This window comes from Prionailurus viverrinus, chromosome B2 (genome assembly GCF_022837055.1).
Source record: "Prionailurus viverrinus isolate Anna chromosome B2, UM_Priviv_1.0, whole genome shotgun sequence".
Classification (NCBI taxonomy): Eukaryota; Metazoa; Chordata; class Mammalia; order Carnivora; family Felidae; genus Prionailurus; species Prionailurus viverrinus.
Window position 1 is genome coordinate 123,520,051 of NC_062565.1, and position 19,209 is coordinate 123,539,259.

Sequence of the window (19,209 nt, forward strand, 5' to 3'; positions counted from 1 at the left end):
ATTTTGTGGAACACATTCTCAAGCATTTCTGATTTAGATATTTTGGTATATTTTTGTTAATCATTAAAACTTTTCTTCTTGAGAGAAAAAAAAAAAGCCTGTCCTAAGTGTCTCACAACGTTATTGTAGGGTACACTGAAAGTATTATTTATGAGACTGTGAAATATAACATAAAAACATGATACAGACTCAGGGTATAATGGTGCTTTTTTGCTATTTCACCAAGGAGGCTTGTATCACTGGAGTCTGCAGGAGTGTGGGTGCGAGCGCACGCGCGCGCGCGCGTGCGCGCACACACACACACACACACACACACACACACACACACGCTTCACATTGCTGTTCTAAGTGCTTGGCCAGCCACCACACCCAGCCTCCAGGTTCTTTCCCAACACAAAGGCTTTCTGTAACCGGGGAAACAGTTTTGGTTCTCGTCCCAAAGAGATTTTCAGTAGAAGTTTTGGCAAAAGATACAGCAGAGGGGTGCGTCTCCAAGCCTCGTTCCTTGGTCATCCCCGCCGTCACCTTCTAGGCTTGCGTGTGCTAACAGGTGAACTGGCAACACCAACCCAGACTTGAGTCAACAGTTGACTTCATTTTCCCCTCCCACTCCTAGCTGACCTCCACACCCATTCTTACTTGTTAGCACAATTAGAGGAATGATTGTGCTATATGCTTTGGATGTCCAATTACTAAATGTTCAAAAGACACAGTGACCAGCAGAAACGATAAAACTGAAAATGAAGTCACTGGGGTTAGGGAATAGGCATCTATATGTCCTCTCAGGGTAAGATCACCAGCTTTTGAATTCTTGTTCTTTGGTTATACTCTGGCAGCCGAAGCTGGGTGCAAGAGTCTTGAAGGCTGTGTACTTTGCTTGGTCCGTCTAAGATCTACCTGAAGAGGGGGCACCCGGCTGGCTCAGTTGGTGCAGCATATGACTCTTGATCTTGGGAGTTGTGAGTTCAAACTCCACGTTGTGTGTAAAGATTACTTAAAAAAAATCTGCCCAGGGAAGGGGGCTAGGTTCATGGTAAAATCTGACAGTCCATACAGCTTACTGTAGCCAGGACCTTATTCTTTCTTAACATTTATTGTCATGTTATAGCAAGTAACTTTAAAATTAAAAGTGATACATTTCTTTCTGTTTGAATGACAGGTGTGTGGCAATGTTACTTTCCCTTTAGGGGAAACTAAAAACAATTATAAACTCCTAAGATTGGGAGGAAAACCACTAGGTCAAAAGTCAAAATTATTACAAATCACTTAAGATAGAAGGATCATTCTATTGAAAAGACAGCCCTCAGAGCCAAGAACAGGATGAAATGTCTTCTGGGTATTAGCAAGGTAAGACAGTGGCTCATGAGAATTTTTTAGCTACTAGAACAGATTCTCTGCTGGAGTTGGAAGAATATATCAGAATGACCTGAGAAACTTAAAATAATGTCTGTCCTCCCTCCTCCACACTCCATACATACTTGTACTCACACATTCATCTGTATCCTCTGTTTCTTGTTCCAAAGCAAGTTTGTTATCCACAAATAAATACTCTCCTCCATCCTGTGGTCTCCCCCTCTATTAATACTCATTCTCAAGAACTAAAAATGGTTTCTGGAATAGGAATCATCCTGCCCAGGCTCCTTTATTTCTTTGTACCTTTAAAAGCTGGCCAGAGTTTTGGTAACTCCAACCCTCTTCAATTTACCTACTGTCAGTGGGGATCCTGTTGGGCAAGGAGAATTGTTTTCAGGCTTTAAAAGCACTGCACACCAAAGGCTGAGAGCAGGAGAAACCACAGGGGCCAGAAGTGTCATTCAGGCCCCTTGAGGCTGAAGGAAGGTTCAGGGTGTTCCCGGTGCAGGGTTTCTCTGCACCAGGAACTGCTGCTACTCCTAGTCCTAGCTGCTGGAAAATACTAGGAGGACACTATCATCCCAGGGTGCTTCCAGACCGTGTGCTGACATATCTCCAGGGGGAGATGAGGGTGAATATAACCCAGTTTACCGCATTTATTTTTCCTGAGGAGAAGGTAAACCAATGTATTAGGTAGCAGAGGCATTAGGAAAAGTGAAACTCCTCCGATTCTAAACTAAAAATATTCATTCTTAGGACTGGAGTTTTCTAGTGAGAATAAACCCTGCTGCATGGCTTACAGCATTTGTTGTGATGGATTTCCACAGAGGGTCACCCAGGTCGGGTTCTTGGGAAGGGACCCTGGGAACCTCCAGTTAGTGATTTGACTCACTAGTGAGCAGCCTGGAGGGATCTATGACTTTACTTTAGGTGCCTAGTAAGATATTTAATAAACATATTGACGGATTACAAGAATTATGGAATGCTTCATTGACCGTAATGCACTCAGGTAAAAAACAATGACTTGGGAAGTGATTTCAAGGTGGACTTGAAACTGAGGGTAAAAGGGAACATCCATGGATGCGATTTGTTTGTAACTTTAATGACGGGATTTCAGAAGTAATACTGTTTAAAAGTACCAGCCCCCCACTGAAGCAAAGGGAGTGTGAGCGGGAAACTGTCTTATAGGGAAGAGTATGAAAGGTCAGTACAGGCAGGTCCTTCTCCAGGCAGGAGAGTCTCAGTGGCAGGTAGCCTCAGGGGTCAGTGCTAACATTAGTTGTATAGTAACTGGACATGGAGGAGGTAAAATTTAAGTATCCAGATCATGTTTATTCTGGGAAATGTAAGTTGTAAGAATAATCCCTTGAGGACAATGGGAAAAATCATTAAATGTAAACAACATAAAAGGCAGTGGGTTTAGAGACCTGTAAACTGAACCATCCTCAGAAGATGAAGACCTATCAGTCACAATGGAGGTAAGAGATCTGGGAATCTCTGTAAACTGGATCTGGGTGACACTGATTCCTCATGTTTTTGTGGTTAAAGAAAAGGCCAATAAAATGGGAGGCATGAGAAGGTGTGCTATCAGACACAATAAAAGCATTTTTTTATAACATTACACTGCAGCTACACCAGTGTTTGATGTCTTCTGGACACCGTACTTTAGAAGGATAAAGGTAAAATAACATCTGACATTTGTACAGTACAACAGTTTTCAGAGCGCCTTCACAGACAGTATTTCATTGGACCCTCCAGAACTTTGGGGGGGAAAACCTCTTCGTGTCCAGATGAGAAAACTAAGTCTTATTTAAGTAGGCTAATCCCAAAGTCTGAGAACAGAGATAAAACTAGGGAATCCAGCCTGGGAATTTTGGTTCTAAAGCTCTTCTTCCTCAACCTCACACTCATGCTGAAGAATCTCCAGAGAAATAGGACTAGAATGACAAAGAGCTGAGGAGGAGCCTTTTTTAAAGACAAGGTAAACTTGTCAGGTATTGTTTTCTTTTGCTTTTGCCTCCAAATTCATCCTTCATTCCTGCTCTGAAACTGGATGTGGGCCCTTGAAAAATTTTTTTCTTTTGACGTTAATTTATTTATTTAGAGAGAGAGAGAAAATGCAAGTGGGAGAGGGACACAGAGCCAGAGAGAGAGAGAGAATCCCAAGCAAGCTCCACACCATCAGCGTGGAGCCTGACGCGGGGCTCGATCCCACGACTGTGAGATCATGACCTGAGTGGAAATCAAGAGTCAGACGCTTAACAGACTGAGCCACCCAGGTGGATCAGGGTCCTTTAAATAATCTTCCTTTGCCAGCTGGCACAATCTCCAAGCTTCGCCATTTAAGGCTGCTGGAGAGACGCTGCGCAAGGAAAACTGTGCTTCCTGGTTTGGTTGTGCTTGCTCGACAGGCTGCTGCGGCACATGCCTGTGGCATTCCCAGTTGTCTGCCCTCCGCAGTGCTATGAGGCTTCCTCAGCACCCAGCCCAGCCCCGGCAGCAAGAAGGGCTTCCCCGTGCACCTACGTAGGGCCGACTTGTGGTAGACAAGTCTCTGCCTCTACTGAGACACCTCTTGGTGAACAGCCTCCCCAAACATTCTAGAGTAGATATCTGCCAAGTTCCACCATCAAGATACATGACAACTTCCTCACCATCTAGTGGGTCACGGCCATACCTTCTCGAACAAGGTCTGAATGGAAGCCATGGTGCAGGTGACTCTTCCTTGGGTGTGGCCCAGGGATGTGGCTGCTCTTTATACCTGCTATTTCTGTATTCTTTTTTTTTTTTTATTAAAAAAATTTTTTTAAATGTTTATTCAATTTTGAAAGAGATGGAGCATGAGCAGGGGAGGGGCAGAGAGAGAGAGACAGAAAATCTGAACCAGGATCCAGGCTATGAACTGTCGGCACAGAGCCCAACGCGGGGCTGGAACACATGAGCTGTGAGATCATGACCTAAGCTGAAGTCAGAAACTCAACCGACTGAGCCACCCACGTGCCCCTCCTCTATTCTTGAGTTCTCTTGACTTCCTACTAGCAATATGTTGTTGCTCTAATCCCAAGTAACAGTTAACTATTCTTGAGTTAAACTTTCCTATTCAGATTAATCTCTCTGGTTTCTCTCTCCTGACTGATATACTCGCTGGACCCTGACTGATATACTAAGCACAGTAGGGATATTCAATTTAAAAGATGAAAGAAAAAAAAGAACAGAAACAAAACCTGTAAAATTACAAAAGGTATGGAAATTGTGAGAAAGGACTTATTCCCTAAAACCTAGTTTTTGACAACTATGGGTCCTAACCTTGAAACTGCACATAGGTTAGAAAAATAAAAAACGCTTCTTTCTGCACTTTTTGTTACTAAAAAAGATGAGGCTAAGTGAAAATACAAATTGTTTCAACATCAGTGTGCACAAATTCAAGGAAGACAAATTTAGAAATAACTGAGAGAATCAGAGTTTCTTGGGCTGCATCTCACAAACTCTGTATCATGCAACAGGAAACAACAGCATATTAAACACCCCCTATCGGCCAGAGTCGTTCAGAAATGGACTGTGTTCATGTTTTCATTCTGATAAAAATTTTTTAAAAAGCCCCCAAAGAATAGTCTGATCATCTACACAGCAGACTATCATAAAGCTGAGTTTTACACGATTTTAGTGCTTCACTTTGCATTAGTATTTCAGAGCATTCTGTACCACATTATGTGGCAAGGGCTGATGACAAATGAACTGGGTTGAACTGGGCATATAAATATTGGGTCGGTGCCAAGTAAAAGCCAAGTGACGTCATGGTACCCTGTATGAAAAGAGATTGGAGGTTTTAAAGCAGTTTAAATAGAGAAAAGCCACGGGTGAAATAAATGCAGAAGCTCACGGTAGCTAAGAACATCCCTCATGCCAATGGGATCAGTCAGTACCACGTGTATAAATGTCAGCTTAATTTCAGAAAAATATTCTTCACAATAAATGACCTCTTTTAATTTGAATAGTCTTGGGCTAGTAGTGTTATTTTTTGTTTTGGCTTTCTAAACAAATACAACCTATTAACATTTTAAACCCAAGTTTATCTCTGTGAAAATAATAAAGGTACCTCTTATATATAAGTGGGAATCTGCTAGAATTTTTTTCCTTAAAGGGCAGGTACACGGGGCCAATGAATTTAATTGGTTAAGGTCATTCTAGTATTATATGCTAATGTTCATAGTTGATACTAATCAGGACCTGCCTATATTGTTAGGTGACAGTGGAAAAGTCTATGCTTATATTTTTCCTGATGGTTGACAGGGATCATATCATACTACATGTATGACAAAGGACAATGTGTCACCTGGGTGAAGAAGGATGGCATCAGTAAGGTCATATTGCTATACTTTTTAATTATAAACTGTTGCTGTTCTGTGTGCAGAGGCTAAGAGAAAATCGAATTTTATCATCTATCTCAGTCTACATGGTACAATTATGTTTCAGGTATTTATATACATATTGATTATTTACTTGATGATTTTACCACTGAAAAAAGTCAGCTAACGTGTAAACTATTGTTATTGATCAGATAAAATTATCAGTGGCTTACTAAACTTGTTCCTTATCGTAATAATGTGGTTCTCCCTGTGGTACTTTTTATTCTTTCATAAAAGTCTCCTTTTTTAAAGTAATGAATTGAACATCATAAATTATAGCGGCTGGGGATGAATATTTTATTTGAAAATCAAGCTGTAACTAAAAGAATAAAGTATGACTTAATATATATCTTGGGTAATGACAATAAATTTATTCAACGTAGTTGAAAGCTTATTAATAAGATCTCTCTTAGGAAAGTTCCTCTCTTTGGTATTATAGTGGGAAAAATAAAGATCTTACTGTTCCAGAAACGTATCAATGGATGTCTTATGAGTTATGAACATCTTAGGATGTCTGTCTCAGGATGACTCATCTTTTCATTGCTGCCAATGTTACAAAATGTCATGCAATGTGTGTTTTTAGATTAAGAAAAAAATTAACTTGAAGACCTTCAATTTTCTGATGGCAGCAAAGACTCTGGCATTAAAGACAGGATAACTTATAGAATATAACTAAATACATTAAAAAAAGTCATAGCTGAAATTTTTGAACAGTATTACAAATATTTCTAAAATTTCTTTATGACTGGATTTTTAGGCCTAGGCTAGGATCACCCTGATTTTTCATTTTTGAGAGTGCTCTTATGATGCTGTCGATATAAATGCCAAAGAAGAGAAAGGCAATCTTTTTTCAACCCACAATTCTTTCTTGACTGTTGTTAGCAACCGTTTGTTTCTTCTATAAGAAGCCCTACTACCAATATAAGAATTATTGGCATCGAAATTATTTTACTGGAGAACCAACTGTGACTTACTAGAATATTCTGTATGGTAAAAATACAGTTCTATGCCATCAAAGGATATGAATATGGTCTAGATCATGTTAAATATATACAAACAAATTCTTCCCCGTAATTTTCTTTAATAGGCACACACAGACCTGACTATCCACATATATTTTTTAATATTTATTTTGAGAGAGAGAGAGAGAGAGAGGTGAAGAGAGAGGGAGAGAGAGAGTTCTCCAGCAGGCTCCACACTCAGTGCATAAGATCATGACCTGAGCCACCCACCCACAACCATGAGATTATGACCTGAGCCTAAATCAAGACTCAGACACTTAACCCACTGAACTACCCAGGCACCCCAAACCTATCATATTTAAGGACTTCAGTAAAAAGATATTTTGCCTTTTTCTGAGTATGGAATTACTAGCTCTACCCAAAGTTAATGAACCCAAATAAAAATAAATCTTTATGTTAACATTTTGGAATTCCGTCAGGCCTAAGAAGTTCTGGTGGGATTAGTGCTCTGCTCTAATGCGCATCGGTAGAAAAGACCCGGTTGTCTAACTCACCTCTCCACAGTCACTTTTGATTGGTGTGAGGTAACGGCATGTGGGCTGGCCACTGGTTCTCCATTTCCTGAAGAGTCTGTCAGACACGGAAGGGCAGATACCACTGAACATAACAGCAAAGAGGATGGGACAAAGGGTTACTACTACTCTATGGTCAAACCCAAACCCCAGGAGCCAGCATGCCTGCATTTATCTCCTGGCTCTGCTACTTACCACCTGTGTGACCTTGGGCAGGCCACAAACTCGGTGCCTCCCATTTCCTCCCGGATAAGAATACCTACCTCACAGCACTATGGTGAGAATTAAACGTATTAACATATGCGGAGCACTTACGACAGTGTCCAGCACGGTATGAGGGTGGCAATCAGTGTTGGGTGTTATTTTTGCTTGCACTGAATAGACTTTGGACAGAAAGTATATAATGCTGAAACCAAAGCAACTGGTGAAGACAGCAGTAAGCTGACCTGATCAGGCTGACAGTGAGTATCTTTAGATTTGGAGCAAATCACCATGAACTACCTCAAGTGATGAGAAACATTTTTTTAAACTCAGTTTAATTCTAGATGCACTTAGAAGATAAGGGTTTCACAAATGGAAGGCCAGTGAACTGTACCTAGCTGTGCCACCTCTTCATTCAGTGCTCCACTTCGCAGTCCAGCGTAAGCCAACAATATTGATGACAGACTCTAAAATCTGGGCCTGTGTTCCTTAAAGTCTTGTAAACCTTCATAAAGGTCTGAGTCCCAAGGAAGTCTCATTTCACAGCATAGCACGAGCTCAGTAACGCTGCTAGAGGTACAGGGAGTCTGATAACTGAACTTTATTAAAGATGCCAGAATTTGCCAAGTTGGTAGTAGGCAGCCTCGGAGATTACCGATAGGTCTGAAAACTCACCTGCCTGCCTGCCCTCGAATTCTTTTTGGAGCCCTGGCAACAGCATTCAGCCCTCAACCACACATGGGACTGGACAAAGAGGGATATTTGTTAGCCAGATAAACCTCAGGCCCTTTTCAGCATATGAACTCAAACCAGACTTATTGTGAGTGTTGATAAACACAGATAGGATGATTGGCAAGTTTCACCTTCCCTGTTGCCTTGGTGGATTCTCAAGCTGAGGTACAAAGAATACTGAAAGAATTGTTAAGGGAATAGTAGGAAGGGGGAAGATGGAAAAACAAAGAAAAAAAACAAGGAAACTGGCCATGCACGAACTACAGCATCAGCCCCTCAAATAACCCTGCGATGGTGCAATTTACATCCTAAAATGCTCATTCTGATAACTCACGGGGGGTTACGCCTTCATAGGGTCGCCACGTATTACAAGATTTGCAATAATGCAGTGGGGTTAATAGGCGATCACAAGGGTTATCTTCCAAACAAGTATTTTTAGGGCATCTTTAAAAACCATGAAAAGTCTACTATGAAGGAATCATGAAATCATTTGATTAGTCCAGTCTTAAAAGAAAAAAAACAGCAAAGGAAAGTGGGGTATCTCTGGTCCTTTCTTATCATATTGATATTGCAGATGAGGAAAGAGGAAGGCTACACGATGGGCTCTCTACCCACCACCTGTATGTACAATCATGAAGACGACGTGGGATCACAGAGGAAGAGTTACGAGCTTGCACTTCAGCTCTGGGAGCTGGGTTGGTCACGCTGCTCCTCAGGGGAAGGGAACTGGCCTGGCCTGTCCCACGGACTCCCAGCACCTGCAAGGAGGCCTGGCACATGGCAGGTCTCTGGAAATGCTTGCTGACTCCAAGATAAAGCACTCAACCTCACAAAGCTGCAGTGGAAGTTCAACAAGAAAATGTATGCAGGATGTATATACATCCTGGCACGAAGAGGCCCCTTAATAAATACTAATTGAACCTGGGTACTAACACACTAAGGCAACTTTTATTTAAAGCAAATTTCTTTGAAAATCACCAAGAAGTTAATGATCTCTGTCCAAAGCCTATAGGTCTCAACAACTTTCTAATGAAATTTTAACAAATTTTTAATTTTAACTCTATTCTGAAATCAGAAGTTAAAAAAGCATAAATTCTTTTTTGAGAACTGCTGTAAATACAAGTTTTCAAAATGTGTACGTTTAGAGTACTTAAGAGCAAATATACATACATGCTAATTTAGCAGACAGTAAATGATAAATTAAACTTAATTTTATAACACCAACAAAATTCTTCTCATTATGTGTGTATATATATTTATGTGTGCATACACACAGGGATATACAAATCTATATCCACAGATATGGATACTTATAGTGTGAAATGATTTAAGATATTAAGCACACCATTAGAGTATAAACTAATATGACAAAACATCTGCCACAAATGCAAGAGCGTTTTCCATAAGGGGAAAATCTGCGGACTAGAGGACACACACCTAAGCTTCTGTACATCAATGAGTAACTTTATTGTGTGTAACCAATCAAGAAATATCTTGATCTCTAGAGAGCTAACTCAAAAACTCTTGTCTACATTTGAATTTATTTGAATTCACTGAAGCAAATACCTGTTTCTCCAGTGAGAGCTCCCTTGGTTATATCTCCGTTTCTCTGATCAACAGTTTTCTACAAAAAAAAAAAAAAAAAAGATTTTTTTAAATGTTAAAGTTAGAAGTGAAAGGAAAAAAAGGTTATTAGGAATAGTTTAAAAATGGCCATCTCAGTACCTTATCTGTAGGTTCTGTTCGTCTTGTTCTTTTCATAATCTCCTCAAGTCGCTACAAGGAAGGGAGAATTGAGCAAAAGGATCAAATCCAGAAAGAAGGCTAGCCTGGCACATTTCACTGACTAAGCAAATGGGTCATTAAAACACGTCTGTTACTTTGGGTAATTATAATACACACTGCTTTGGCCTACTTGGCATTATTCACAAAGCTGGAACTGACTGAAGGCACATGAATCAGAAGGAACTGTTTATGGTGAGCGCCCCACTATGAAGACTGATTTCTTTGGAGGAGATGACGAATCCTGAGAGCTACCCTACCCTTGATCCCAACAGGACTCTTACATGGTCCACCTTCCTCCTGCCCTGTAACGGAACATTATAACCTTCATTTATTTACAAAGCTTTCCTTGCGGGGAGGGGGTCGAATTCATTAGTAAAATGTCTCGTTAGTGGATTAAACAAGCAGAGCACGAGCAGAACACACGTGCTTTCTGAGAGCAGTGAGCTAGTGTCTGGGTCCTCCCGTGGCTTCAAGTCTGGGGAAGAATGGGCACAGTTAGCATCCCAGGTTTCCGCGTTAGATGCAATCACCTTCTTTCTTTCCAGGCGCTCCTGCTCTTCTCTCTGGAAGTGCTTCTCCCGCTCCTGCCGGACCCTCTCTGCTTCCTCCCGAACGCGAGCTTCTTCTTCCTTCTGGAAACAAGAAGGCGGCCTGTGCTTCTGGCCAGCAGGGTTGCTCGCTGCCCCCATCCCTGGGGTGGGGGTGGGGGTGGGGGTGGGGGGGTGAGGAGGGGGCTCCCGGAGGTGCGGGCGCGAGGGCGCGCGGCGAAGTGCAAGAGGCGAGCGCGTGCACGAGACGGGGCGGGAGGACTTGCACCCCCACCCTGGACACTCTCCCCCCTCCCCAGGGCCCTGCCGGGCGGACCCCTACCTGCTTCTGCGCGCGCTCCTCGCCCTCGCGCTCGCGCCGCTCCCGCTCCTCCTCCGCTTGCCGGCGCAGCTGCTCTTCCCGCTGCCGGGCCTGCTCGGCCTCCAGCCGGCGGGCCTCCTCCTCGCGCCGCGCCCGCTCCTCCGCCACCTTCTGCGCCAGCTCCTCTTTCTTTTGTCTGCAAAAAGACACGCGAGGGGGGCTCCCTGGACAGAGGCTCGGGTTTGTGGCTCCAGCAGGGGCAGTCTGTTCTGATGGCTGGGGGGGGGGGGGGGGGGGGGGGGGAGGGGAATCTCCACTGGGGACGCTCAGCGTGGTTCCTGGTCAAAACGTGAAGCCACCCTCCATGCTTCATCTTTCCGGCCTCATGTGGCCTTGTAGTAAACAGAAAACGAGACCACTAGTATTTCGAGGAGCGCTTGTTTTGTGGAAGTCCGTGCAACTTAATTATCCTTAAAGGCCGAGACTTGTTTAATCCACTAACGAGACATTTTAGTAATGAATTCGACCCCCTCCCCGCAAGGAAAGCTTTGTAAATAAATAAAGGTTATAATGTTCCCTTACAGGGCAGGAGGAAGGTGGACCATGTAAGAAGAGTCCTGTTGGGATCAAGGGTAGGGAACGTCCAAGATCGCTGTCAGCACAGGGGTTGTGGTCCTTCCCCCTCCCCCCACGCCCCCAAGGTGCTGTTGTGCTTATTTGAAGAACAATTTGCATTGACATTGGTTTTTTTTAGCCCCAGGAGGAGCCCAACTAAGCAAACTGTCCCTCCAGCAAACTAGCAGGCAATCATGTGGAAACTTAACTGTCTCACCCAGCTACTCTGAGAGTTCTAATCTAGAAGAAAACATGAACTCTTAACTATGCAGCTTTAAAACGATAATTAGGAAGATAATAAGGAAATATGGAGATCAGAAATATGTTCAGTAAAAAAAAAAATCAGAGTGCACAGTTGTACCTCCACTGTGCTTAGAATTATGTAAATAGATGTCTGTGTGTACATACTTATGTACGTTTATAAACCTGCACACTGTTCAGAGACTGGAAAGGATGATCTCAAATCCACTCTTCCAATTATTGAAAACTGGTAAGATGATGGACAGATTTTTTTTCCTTGAAGCCTTTCCCCATCAGTGTTGTGGCGCTGTCAGTATAATAAGAAAATGTGATTTAAAAAAAAAAAATCACTTAGCGGTCAGAGACACGATTGTGAAGCAGCTAATCCGTTCACCATCATGACTGCCACCACCTCTCGTGTCTCTCAGACGGAAGACTTAATCCCAGGTATCCCTAGGAGGTCACTGCTCATTGAGCACGGTCACCGCTTTACCTTTCCAGCTCTTCCCTCTCCCTCTTCTCCCTTTCCTCCTTCTCTCTCTGCTCCCGGGCCAGCCGCCTCTTCTCAGCTAGCAGCCTCGTGGCCTCTTCCGGGTCGGTGGTGCCCGCAGAGGTCTTGGGAGAAGCGCAAGCAGTCACAGTGGATGGCGAGGCTGGGGCTGAGGCTGGGGCTGGGACCGGCGCTGGAGCGGGGGCCGAGGGGGCCACGGCTGGGGCTGAAGCAGCTGTACAAACAGGTACAACGAGAAAACCAACTGGAAACAAAACCCAAAGAACAAAACAAAAACTAGCATTCCCCACACCCCAGGCCTAGAATTCATCATTGTAAAAGAAAAGGGAATGTTTATTACCGTGTGTTCTCATGGTTTCACCATATTCTGTTTGTAACCAAGCAACGTAACAAAAAGGTGCATGTGTAAGTGAGCCATCCTACAGGGCTGACGCTCTGTCACCAAGTCCTATTTTTATACAAGTTCATCAGTTAACAACATGTATTGAGTGTGTACTTGGTAGAGAGCCTCATGTTAGGCTCTGTGGGAAGTTATACCCTGAGCAAAAAGATGAGATCTTCCATTTGCCTTTCGTTACATTACAAAGATTCCTTCTCTTAGTGACTATTCATTACTAGAGGACTAAAGCCTTTCTATGAGTTTCCTCAGCGTCTCTGCCACGAGCCCAGGTTCAGGCTGGGAAGATGACACCTGACGAAGAGGTCCCTTTTGTCTACCCACAGCTGTCTCCAGGTCTGAGGTGGGAGGAGCCATAGGCCTCTTCAGGAGCCAGTGCTAGTATTCCCATACATCTGGGGCTCCACTGTCTGTCCTGATGCCAGGATGGAGCACAAGTCCCATGGCCTTACTCAGATTCAGGAAACGGCCGAGAGAGCTGATCCGGGAGGGAGTCCACGCAGATGCACCTGCTGTGAGATGTGATCTCTAGCATTCTAGACCCTCCTCTCAAGATTCACCTATCTCCTTCTGCCCCTACACATTTTTTCTTTGTCCTCAGGACACTTTTTGGCCTTTCTCTTCTACCCCTTTCCATGCAAACAGATACTGGACTCTTCCATTGTCTAACGACACTGTTGCCTGTCCTGAGTCATCTATTCTTTCTTTGCTCCTACCACCTACCTTCAGATTAAGTCTTAAGGAGAAAACTTTTGAACGAAGACAATTTTCAACAAGAAATACTGAATTCCCAGTTCTAGGTGATTTTTAAATTCTAGATAGTGTCTGGTTTCGCCTGGTAGAGAGGAGATCCATTGGGTCTTCTGAAACAAATTCTGTCAAGCATAGAGGCTAGCCAGTGGTCCTGAAACTCCCGTAGGCACAGGAAAACTGGCCATTCTGTATTTTGTCTGGCAATCCTGCACCGGAATTGATGGCTAAGCTCAGTGTCTTTCTGACTCCCTGGATCTAGCATCTACTTGGATTCAGTAGGTCTGAGGTAGGACCAGGGCTCTGTACATTAAAACATCATAGAAATCGTGGATCAAAAATATTTCCGTAAGATCTTCCTTCTCAAAGGTGGAACTCACACCCTTCCCTTGAGGGAAGGTGTGTTGAACCCAGTGACTTGCTTCTAATGAATAGAAGATGACCGAAATTGTGACTTCTGTGTGTAGGACTTCTGAGACTAGGCACAAAAAGTGTGGCTTCCTCGTGATGCTCTCTCTCAGATCGTGCTCTCTGGGGAAAGCCAGGAAGTCCAGCAGATGGACTGTAAGGATATCAAGTAACCCAGGTTCATGTGTCATGAAATGGAGCTCAGCCATGTGTATGCACCACCTGCCAACAGCCCAGCGAAGCTGCTTCCAAACTCCTGATCCAAGAATCTGTGTGCCATGACATAGTAACTGCTGTTATAAGCTGCATAGTTTTAGCAAAATTTGTTACACAGCAATAGATAACGAATACAAACGATCCTGATGCAGGTGGTCTGAACACCACATTCTGTGAAACACTGGGTTTAGCCAATAAAAGGAGTCATAAACTCTACCTGAATTAATATACTATGGCTCCAAAAATAGGATTTTGATTGGATGATTCTCTGTATGTCAAACAAAATCACACTTAGGAAAAGTTTGCAAAATTAACCTCGATAAAATTTCCAAGTCCCCAGTAAGAGCAAGCAACCCACACTCCATCACAAGTCAGCTGAATCTTACCAGGAGCAGCCTCTGGTTCGACAGGTGTCCCCTCTTCAACTGTGGCTTCTTCCACCTTCACTAAAGGTGCTCTGCCCTTAAGTGATGGCTCACTGGCAACTTTCTGGGGTTCCTTCTCGGGTTCTTTTCTCTCAGATTCCACTCTGACTTCTCTCTTGACAGGGCGGATGTTGCCAGGGGATGGGGGCCGGACCTGGGCAGGGGTAGCTTTGACTGATCCGGGAGGCAAGGAGGAGGCTGGTCTGGGTGTGCCAGGCAGATGAGGAAAGGACTTGGATGGAAGCCTGGGTGACAAACAGTGGCAAGAGAATAGGAGACATCAGAGTAGGCTTTCCCGAACCTTCCTTTCCTCACACTTCTACCCCATGATAGTACTAGAACACCAATAAGGAAAAGAAACGAAGATATTTAGCTGCGTGTATTTGCTTTTTATGTAGCAAACACAAAAATATTCACTCTAGACTCTTTCCGGTTTTCTTTTTCTTTTCCTCCAAGGAAAAAATATTATTCCTGACGTCAATGCCAAACAGCGTGGAAAGAATAGTTTCCTTTCAGAGAACAGAGGCTACAAATTCTTCAACATGGAACAACCCAGCCAGCTTCTTAAATTTCGCTTACCAAAGTCGGGAGGGCCCTGGTGATCTTACTTTGGGATGAGATGGAGACAGAGCCCTCCGAATGCCACACGTGGGTTGGAATGGGAGGTTTTCTCTCTCTCTGTCTCTTTTATAGCCCTAAGTTCAGAGAAACACAATAATTAGATTTTGCTATAGGAGTGGGACAATCCCATTCACAGTATTCAATAGTGGAGCCACAACCCATTGAGTGACTTCTTGGAAATTTTCCAACTTTTGTCATTTATACCCATTCCACTCCCACAAAAAGCCCTTGTTAGCTTAACACTGAATATTGTCAACTGAATTAACACAATCTGACACTAATAATAAAGCTCTGGATGTCTGATCTGGAGTTATAGTTGTTTAAAAAAATACACACTTATACTCTTAGAAAGCACCTATATATACTTTGTGCCTAAAATCAGCTGGGGCAAAATCTCTCACTGTCTGGTTCAAACCACACAAATATCAAAATTAACATCACTTCCATTCCCTTCTCCCCCCTCTTTTAATTCTTTAGCATTTTTTTTTTCTTTTTTTCCACCTTGGAACATGGACATAACTGCAGTCTTTTTTTTTTTAAATAATACCTGTCTGCTACATCAGACATTAATATATTTTCCCCTTTATACTGATACTACATAAATAAGTCCTTTCTCACCTAATGTCCTCTTGCTCTTGAAGGAAAAGTTATGTTCCAGGTGAAGAATTCTAGCTATTTTTAATCTTCTTCTTTAAGGATAAAATTGAAATGGCAGAGTGGGTCAAAACATCATCCCTTTTCTAGCTGCATCCTATAAATTCAGCCAGAGAGTGATACCTTTTCTAACTCGAAATGAGCAAAGGGAAACCCAGAGTGTTCCGATAATGTATAGTCAGCCAAGACAAAAAGACCAAAACAAAACAAAACAAAACAAAACAAAAAAAACAACAAAAAAGCACAGAGCAAGAAAGACTAATTCTAAGTATCTGAAACTTGCCAACAATGTTCTGGCCTGGGAATGGATACTCACTGGATACACCTGTGCAAGCACCTGTCAGTCCTTAACTCTGTTAGGATCCTTGCAGGAAAGCAGACTGTGAGAGCCCAAGGAAAGGGACAGAACTTTATCTTATCTAGCCGCAGGGCCAAGAAGCTGGTAGTGTACCTTCTCTTCTTTCTGCCCGGTACAAGCATCAACTCCCCTCTTCCTTCCTTTCCCACGTTTGTTTCCCTTCAGTGTCCCTTCTAATTGCTCCTCTCCACTTTCCTTAGAAGCATTCTAGTTGCTTGACTGGGCTGTAGGTGGGGGAAAAACATGAGTATCAAATAATACTCAATGTCTTCCCGGGATTTCTAAATAAAACAAATGAAGACTGGGGCAGCAAAAAGTTTTACAAGATGTGTGCCAGCTCTATATCACTTGTGGCTGCACGACCATCCTTTGCCCCCATTTCTGGTCCCAGAAGGTGGGAGGTGAGGGCTCAGAGAGCAGCTGTAGTCCTTGGGCACAAAAGTGTCAGCCAGCACATGGGACCCTTCTGGAAGGGATAGAGGGTGGCAATTATGCCTTGGGAATATCAGTGCCAGAGTGGAAGGCCTGGGGCTCTTCCCAAGAGAAGCTGGGGTTATGCACCTCAAGTAGCTTTTTTCCTTTTTCTGGAAACATTTTAATGTGGTTGAAGTCAAATTAAGGAGAGATCTGAATGGGAAAATAAGTCCGGAAGTGTAGCTCGTGATGCGGGGGATACACGGATGAATTTCATCATCTGGGTCTTAAGACAGGCATTGAGGGAATGAACCTACAAAGATCTGTATAATCCTTCTTTTTGCATTAAAAAAAAAAGTCTTCTTTTTTTAAAGTGGCATTGAATCAATTCTTTCTTTCCTAAAACTGACCACCTTAAAGGGGTAGGGGAAACAGGGAAAGAGCAGTTTAGAAAAATGCCCCATACTTAAGATAACATCCTCTCAGGCAGGTAGATGCTTTTACTCTCTTAGTTCTTTAAGATGTCTTTTCATTGGTCTGGCACCCAATCACCTATTTGGGGACCACACGTGTAAAGGCATTCCTTATCCTCGTCCTGATCTGAGTTAGTAGCCAACGGTCTATACAATAATCTTCCCTGTTAATAATTTCCACAAGGCTACACTAAGGTGGAAGGCACAGCAAGGTGCCCATGTCAATGGTGCTGGCAAGTTTCCCAGCAGGACAAAGACTTTCATTTTCCAATTAGAGTTAGGTTTAGAATACAAATAACTTTCAAGAGAGATAATACAGACAAATACTCCAAAGCAGACTGAAGTCCAATAGAACTTTCTGTGATGACTGAAGCAATCAACATCCATGCTGTCCAATATACTAGCCATGTTTGGCTATTTGAATTTCGGTCTAAATTAACTAAAATTAAATAAAATTGAAAATAAAATTATGAAAACAGTTCTATTTGTAACAGCATCAAAAAGAATTAAATACTTAGGAATAAACTTAACCAAGAAGGCAGAAGACTTGTACACTGCAAAACAAAAGAAATGAAAGAAGACAAAATGGGAAGACAGTCTATGTTCACAGACTAGATAGAAGACAGACTTATTGTTAAAATGTCAACACTGCCCGAAAGCAACTACAGAGTCAATGCAATCCCTATCAAAATCCAATGTTGTTTTTGCAGAAATAGAAAGATTAATCCTAAATTCATATGGAACCTCAAGGTACCCTGAGTAGATAAGACATTCTTGGAAAGGAGAACAAAGTCGGAGGTCTTGTACTTTTGATTTCAAAACATAACCAAAACAGTGCGGTACTGGCATAAAGATAAGCATATGGACCAATGAAATAGCCCAGAAATAAATCCTTGTGTATATGGTCAGAGGATCCTTGATAAGGGTGCCAAGACCACGCAGTGGGGAAAAGATAGTCCCTTCAACAAACGGTGTTGAGAAAACTGGGTATCTACGTGCAAAAGAATGTAGTTGGACTCTACCTCACACCATATACAAAAACTAACTCCAAATGGATTAAAGACCTAAATGTAAAACTTAAAATTATAAAATTCCTGCAAGAAAGTTGAGGAAGCTTCGTGACATTGTTTTTGGTAATGATTTCTTGGATATGGTACCAAAAGGCCACAAAAGCAAAAAGAGACAAATGGGACAACATCAAACTTAAAAACTCCTGTGCATCAAAGGATACATACAATCAACAGAGTAATAAGGTAACCTACAGAAAGAGAAATATTTGCAAATCATGTATCTGAAAAGAGATTAATATCCAGAACATGTAATATCCAGAATATGTAAATATCCTACAACTCAACAACAACAACAAAAAATAAAGATTAAACAAATTAAAGAATAAGAATAAAAGATGAGCAAAGGACTTAAGTAGATATGTCTCCAAAAAAAGATATGTGAATGGTCAACAAGCACATAGAAAGATGCTCAGTATCACTGATTGTTAGGGAAATGCAAATCAAAACCACAGTGAGATAGCACCTCACACCATTATGATTTTCACAAGAAAATAACAAGTGTTGGTGAAGATGTGGAAGAACCGGAACCCGTCTATATTGTTGGGGGAACGTAAGTTAAATGGGGCATTGCTATGGAAAACAATATGGCAGTAGGGCAAAATATTAGAAATAGAATGACCACAAAATCCAGCAATCCCACTTCTGGGTATATATGCAGAACAACTGGAGGCAGGGTCTTGAAAGAGATCTGTTACCCACATATATAGCTGTGCTATTCATAGTAGTCAAGAGGCAGAAGCAACTCAAATGTCCATCAGCGGATGAATGGATTAGCAAAATGTGGTGTATATGCGTGTGTTTGTGTATATGCATACATACATACAATGCAGTTTTATTAGCCTTAAGGACAGAAATCCTGTCACATGCTACAACATGGATGGACATTATGCAAAGTGAAATAAACCAGTCACAAAAAGATAAATACTGTATGATTCCATTCGTGTGAGGTATCTACACTAGTCAAATTCAAAGAAACAGAAACTGAAATGGTGGGTTACCAGGGATTGGGAGAGGAGAAAATGGGGAGTTGTTCCTTAGTGGGCATAGTTTCAGTTTTTCAAGATTTAATAAGTTCTGAAAAATATACGTAATATTACTGAAATGTACACTTAGAAACGGTTAAGACAGTAGATTTTGTTATATGTATTTTTTTTTACTGTAATTAAACATTTTTAAAAAGGAAATTAAATTTAAAAT

The 19,209-nt window shown here is 42.2% G+C and overlaps 1 protein-coding gene across 6 annotated transcripts in view; it reads right to left on the reverse strand.

Moving 5' to 3' along the window:
* MAP7 (microtubule associated protein 7) overlaps window positions 1-19,209 on the reverse strand; it is a 178,237-nt gene that overhangs the window by 5,171 nt on the left and 153,857 nt on the right. For 4 of the 6 annotated variants that reach the window (XM_047857797.1, XM_047857798.1, XM_047857794.1 and 1 more), the window contains 8 exons: window positions 15,002-15,117; window positions 14,384-14,667; window positions 12,209-12,470; window positions 10,882-11,056; window positions 10,542-10,643; window positions 9,952-10,002; window positions 9,793-9,850; window positions 7,276-7,378 (listed from right to left, as the gene is read on the reverse strand). In XM_047857797.1, coding sequence (XP_047713753.1) covers window positions 7,276-7,378; window positions 9,793-9,850; window positions 9,952-10,002; window positions 10,542-10,643; window positions 10,882-11,056; window positions 12,209-12,470; window positions 14,384-14,667; window positions 15,002-15,117 — 1,151 coding nt within the window. The remainder of the gene's footprint in view (window positions 1-7,275; window positions 7,379-9,792; window positions 9,851-9,951; window positions 10,003-10,541; window positions 10,644-10,881; window positions 11,057-12,208; window positions 12,471-14,383; window positions 14,668-15,001; window positions 15,118-19,209) is intronic. The other 2 variants (XM_047857796.1, XM_047857795.1) reach the window with 2 other exon arrangements.